A 6,340-nucleotide genomic window follows, 5' to 3' on the forward strand; every position below is an offset into this window, starting at 1 on the left:
AACCTTCAAACGAAGCACTCCGAGCTTCCTTGGGACCTCACTAAGCTCACTATAAGCTTGGATTGTCCTAAAAATCAACCAACACAAAGTTCATGAATAGTGCCAAACTCGGACCTCGAGTTTTCAACGTGAAAACGAAGGGTTTCTTACCTAAAATGGGCGTGGTTGAGTTCGTAGAGTCCTCACGAGCACGATGGTGCCTTCAAAATCCTCGATCCACGAAGTTTCAGGGTTTTATGGCATTGGTCCGTACGTTTCAAGAGGGAGAGAGTGAGAGTCGTGAGGGAAGGGAGAGAGAGAGGGTACGGGAAAGAGAGAGGGAGAGGTTTAACATGTGTGGTCCATCCCAACATTCACCATCCAACTTCAATCCCTAGCCACACAATTTACAAACCAATTTTTAATCCAACCTAATAATTTTATAAAAACTTATGAAATAAATGTATTTAGTCCAAAAGATATGTCACACATACACATACCTTAATACCCGTTAAGGGTAATTTCGTCATTTTACGTCCCCGATATATAAAATCCCGGAACGGGCTGTGACATTGAAAGTTTAGTAAATTATTTTGGTATTTCTTTATTTTAGGTGTTTAAAGAAATGTGTAAGAGTAAATTGGGTGGTTAGAGACATGCGTTTAGGCATACTCAAAACCACTCTTTCCAAAAACGCCACCAACTCCAATCCTGCTATCCCCCATTCATTTGATGCTTATGAATACGAGCTTAAACACACTCCACAACCAATGGCTCAGATGATTATCATGTAATCATATGGTACTAATTAGTTCATAATCAAATACTCAAATTCTTTTGAACTCTTTAATTTTCCTCTGACTTTACTAAAATTGAAAAGAATGTGAACTTGCCTTTTGAAATCCCTAATCAAATACTTCAAAATCAAGAATCTATCAACTAGAGCACTAGTTGATCTGATTCCTTCCTTACTTCCCTTATTTCTAAGTTCTCCAATTCATTCTTTCTCTCATTTTTGTTAGTAAACATGTATGTCCCAAATTCAAACATAAATAAAATTGATTTAGCCTAAGTGCAACAATCGAAATCACAATCCTTACAACATCGGCCGTGATAAGTAGTGATTAAGTTTTAATCATATATATAACTTGCTTCCTAAGCAATCAAAAAATAACCACGAGACCAAATTAGGGTTCGATAAGTACTTCCTTCCAGCTTAATTGACCTGATGAACAGCCTGACCTGCATATTTATATCCTACTAGTTAATTCCTATATATATACTCTCTTGTGAATGGAAATTGGCCAATGAGAGAACTGCTTCAACTGGGGGTAATGAATGGTAATTAAACAATTAAGTCACCATATAAATCAGCAAGTTCCGAAACTCACAGAAACTTCACTGTTAGAGAACCTCTGCCAGATGCTGCCTCTTCTGCAGTAGTGCCCCTGCTACAACAACTTCAACTGAACTGTAGTACTTTTTGGAACGTGGCTCAATTAGTTTAGCAGTAAATACTTCTTCCTCCCTAAATACGATGAGTTACTACTCCTCTATTATTATCTAGGTCAAATAATTGAAGTATATGAATTATGACGAGGTCCCCATGAATTTGAATGGCTTTATCACTTCGTTAGAATTATGCATATATGATGCAGCTAGCCAAGGGTCTCCCCACTACTAGTTTCTAATTACGTGAAAGACCTGTAGTTAATTAATTTTAAAAAAAATATCAACAGCAAGAACTCATAAGAAGCTTCACTTGCAGATATGGATATGGAAATGCATGTGAAATTTAAGACTTGCATTAGTGATGAAATGCGGGCAAGGCCCCAGCAGCCATGGCATGCAGGCCAGATCATTGGAGGTCCAAAAACATATAAAAGCTAGCTAGCTAGCAGTACCACTGCATACACCCTGTCAAACTGCGTGCTATCTAAGCGGGTATGTGTTGAGAGAATGACTTCACATGTATATATATCATCACCATTACATTTTGTGTTAATGTAGAAAATAATTTGTAAATTTATGTTCACATGACGTTATATCATTGACATGAAAAAACACAATATTAAATTATATCCATACCATATAAGTTATTCTCAAGCCAAATCCACATTAGTAACAAAGTACCTTGACGTAGTAGGGGCTCTTTGAACTTTATAACACATGTTTGCATTTGTAACATCTCAAATTGCAAAAAAAACACCCTAGCATGAAGAAAAGAATACAAAAAAGTCCGCCAAAATTACGCCAAAGTCCCTTCTAACCTATCATTTTATTCAATGCTAAAAAAACAAAGAACCTCTTCCATTTCATCCAAGCTAACCTTCTCTCAATCCAGTTGACAAAATGGGATAAAGTGGGATATAGATGATGAGTACAGAGGGTAGAGTGAGTGAGAAATTATAGAATAGAACATAAGAAGTAAAGGGAGATTTCGTTTACAGTATTATGGGGCACATCTAAAATAAGCCTTCTCAAAGTGATCTCCATGATATACAAGGCATATTCAATCAGCTACTGTTTACCCAAAATATCAGGTTATGTTATAAATAGCTAAAAATGAAAAAGGGAACATTTGCTAGAAATTGAAGTGGAACAAGATTGATATTATCACCTTCACTTTTGATCTTATGTGTTGTTAAGAAGATCTAAACATATCTCTATATATAGATGTTTTCATCCGACACTACTTTACATGCATGAAGAAACTTTACATACCAAGATAGTAAAAATCATACTCATACCATTTAAGTCTACAATCTTAGCCTACAAACTTGACTTCAATTCTTCCATCTTTAATCCAATTATGTGTCCATTCATTCACATTTTTACAACAGGCTAAATTCAACACACAAATTATGAGCTTAGCACTCTGCTCCAAATTAATTTGAAACTGCCTTATATATATGGTCAGAATGTTTCTCTCAAACTTTGATGGAGAGAAGAACCTGGCCTCCTTCAGTACATTTCTGGAATGATGTTAGTTAAATTGCTCTTCCACCAAACATAACCGGGTACCGTAAAATCTCAAGAATAAACCTTTTAGTTTTCCAGGTGTTCATTATTTTGTCTCTATGTTTTGAAGAAGTGTTTTTAATGAGACATCAGTGCATTAAATATCACATTCATACCAGTCAGGCAGTCACCTAATAATGTTAATTAACTGGGTCCTGTCCTGGCCATGGTATATCAAGAATTTTTTTTTCTTTGTGTCGGGAAAACGACTAAGTACACAAAGTGTAACTATACAATTGGTGAATTTCTTTCTTCAAATGTCCCAAACTTATTGTATTATTACACTTAGTGTATCGGACCATATTTCTAGCACATTGAAAAAATCTCTCCACCATCAACATATATGAGAGTACTAGTGTATTGAAAATAATAATGTGCATTAACATAGTAATACACTTCTTATGAGAATTGACACAACCAGTTCATTATTATTAGAAGAAAAAAAAAGTTTAACATATTGGAATACAGCAGAGAAATGATCACCTTGTGATGGAGGTGATTAAAAATAAAAATTAACTTGATCCCATGCTTAATTAATAAGCCCTTTGCTTTTCCTTTTCCTTTTCCTTGTTGGATGATGACACTCTGCCATCTGTCCCTGCAAGTATGCTATATTTGTCCTTCCTAGTTAAATTTGTGCACTCAAATCCCAAAGTCCCAGCCAACACCCTCTGAATATAATTTGCAACTTCATAGGCAGATTTCCCACCTTTGCAAGTGAGCTCCGACGGTAGCTGGTTCAAGAACGTAATTTCGTAAGTTGGCATCGGATTCATGAATACGAAATACGGGTCCAACAATTTGTGCCCCCTAACCGTTGTACCATGAAACACACTTTGTTTTGTGTTGATTGCAACAGGCACAATCCTATCAGTGAGCTCAGCAAATAGGGCACTGAACCTCATCAGAAACGGCTCCCTGCACGTAGTGCCTTCCGGGCATATCACCAAGTCGCCTTCCTCGAGCAAACGCTTGATGTTCTCCGCGTCCTTCTCTCTCTCCCTCGATAAAGCCACGGCCTTAATCGGAGAAATTAGTTCTGTAAATTTGCTAATACTATATGTGACACAACTGATTTTTCTTCCTAGGGCAACTGCCGTGACAACAGGGTCTAGGACTGTACGGTGGTTGCAAATGAATAGAACTCCGCTTTGACCTTTCTTTGGGGGAGGAGGAGGGGTGCCCTTAACTACAAGGTTAATCCCTAGGAGTTTGTAGTTGTATCTCGCAATTCTCTCAGGTAAAGGGATGTTGGTGTAGACTCTGAGGATGGCGAGGAGAATGCCAATGGGCATCCATAGGAAAGTCAGAAGGGCAACTATTGGGGTAGGTCTTTGGACTAATCTGCCCTCATGAAATATGACTGGACTTAGAAGCTTGTTTCTTGGTAGTGGCTCACATCTAGTCCTTGGAACCATGTACCCTTCCTGCAATTTACACGTCAACACAGTAAAAAATGGGAGTTTAATCTAATTAGTTTTTGACTCATGTGGTTGACATGAGAAGAATTTTAAGTCAAATTGTAGTTAAACAGAATTTGGTTGAGATTAATAAGAAAAAGGGTCATCTGATTGTTGTGACCAAACATGGTCCAATAATATTGTATACTTGCAATAAAATAATACTTGGAATTGTTATCAATATTTAAAAAAAAATGTCAACTTGCATTGACTTCATAAAAAATTAAAGTCCTAAAATGCAAAACAACATGTTTAGAGTGTCGATAACAATTCCATTTACATTCGTAAAATACAGAACAACATGTAATTTAGAGTGTCAATAACAACTCATTTCACTTGAATATGTATATACAACTTGTGTTGAAAAGATGATGGGAGTACAAGTCACAAGAATTGCGCAAACTAAATAACTGTTTCATGTGGAACTTAGTTGGATTGAACAAAGAGAGTGGGTTGGGGAATGAAGAGCGTATGGGGGTGTCAGTTGTAACACAATGTGAAATAAATGTGATTTTGTAGTGCACAAGTCATAAATTACAAATCAAGGTTAAAAGAATCAAGGGAAAAGTTAAAAAACATGGGGATAAACGGTACCCAAAAAGATCACAAGAAGACAATGAGAAACTACAAGAGGTTGCTATTAAGTTTCTCACCAAACTTGTAATAAATCTAGATGAAGGCAGTGCCCTTTTCATTTATTTTCAAACAAATTTTCTGTTGTGTTTAAACAACGTTGAGTTGAGTGCTTAATGAATCTTTTATAATGCCAGTAACAGCTCTTTCGGGAAAAAAAAAATGTAGTGAAAATTGAATGTTATAACATACCTTGCAAATGGACATGAAATCATGGTCAGTCTCTCTATCACCCAAGCCTAAATCAGGCAAGTTTGTACCAAACTCCTTGAGAACTGCCTCTCTTTTGTGCTCTCCAACTAGAACACCTGGTTTACTCACAAACCCAGTTGCCCTCCCAGATTTTGTTGCTTCCAACTCAGTGCCAAGAACTTTATCAGCTCCTAAAAAAAACTTCACAAACGGTTCAACCAATATTCTAGGGTTTGCTGTGATTATATAACGCTTGCCGAACGAGTTGAACACCTTCCAGGTTTGCGGGTGAACATCTTCAGCGTAAAATTTCGGAAGCACTGAGCGGGACACCATCTCAATGTCCTTAATTTTGAGGCCAGCAAAGGAAATGAAGATGAAGGTTTTGATTGCTATGGACTCTGATAAAAACAAGTAGGTGAAATACACAAATGGGACTGATAGTAATAGCACAAGGCCTCTTAGGAAACTACCAGCTTCAATTGCAACAAGCATGAAATATGGGAAGGCACTGCGTGACACAAGGAGTGTGCCATCAAGGTCTGCTGCCACGGTTTGGTTTGATCTTCCCTCGGTGCTACATCTCGAAATAGGCTCGAAACGTCTCCATGCTCCCATGGCGCAGAGAGGGAGAGAGGGGGCTTGGGTGGGTTTGTGAGTAATTGGGGGGGGGGGGGGGGGGGGGGGGTTTGGGATTTATGTTATGGATTGGGTGGGGGGGTGTTGAGATTTATGTTATGGAGAGGATGGTAGGAGATGGGGGTTTTAAAAGGAGGGAGAAAAAGATTGCCATGTTGTAACTTTCTATATTGCCATGAAAATATTATGTGAGTGCAAGAAAATGTTCTGCGATTGAGTCGATTGACTCTTTTTTTCACTCTCCGAATTTGGTGAATTTCAAATGGAAGGGGTTTTTTTTTTCTTTGGATCAAAGATTTTTATTTAGGTTAAGCTACATAATAGACCCAACATAAACTTATAATAATGTGATATCGAATTTATTATTCACAAAAGTTAAATTCAAAACTTTTTACTTATAAATAAATAGAAATACA

General features: G+C 37.3%; 1 protein-coding gene across 1 annotated transcript; it reads right to left on the reverse strand.

The window, feature by feature from the left end:
- Positions 1-3,408: 3,408 nt before the first annotated feature.
- On the reverse strand, positions 3,409-6,066 carry LOC139189967 (glycerol-3-phosphate 2-O-acyltransferase 6-like). Its single transcript, XM_070809362.1, has 2 exons — positions 5,286-6,066; positions 3,409-4,427 (listed from the first exon to the last, which is right to left on the reverse strand). Exons 1-2 carry the CDS (start codon positions 5,901-5,903, stop codon positions 3,534-3,536), a joined length of 1,512 nt encoding a protein of 503 aa, XP_070665463.1. The 5' UTR covers positions 5,904-6,066; the 3' UTR covers positions 3,409-3,533.
- Positions 6,067-6,340: the final 274 nt, after the last annotated feature.

The sequence above is a fragment of the Malus domestica genome, chromosome 12 (assembly GCF_042453785.1).
Source record: "Malus domestica chromosome 12, GDT2T_hap1".
In the NCBI taxonomy this organism is placed as follows: domain Eukaryota; kingdom Viridiplantae; phylum Streptophyta; class Magnoliopsida; order Rosales; family Rosaceae; genus Malus; species Malus domestica.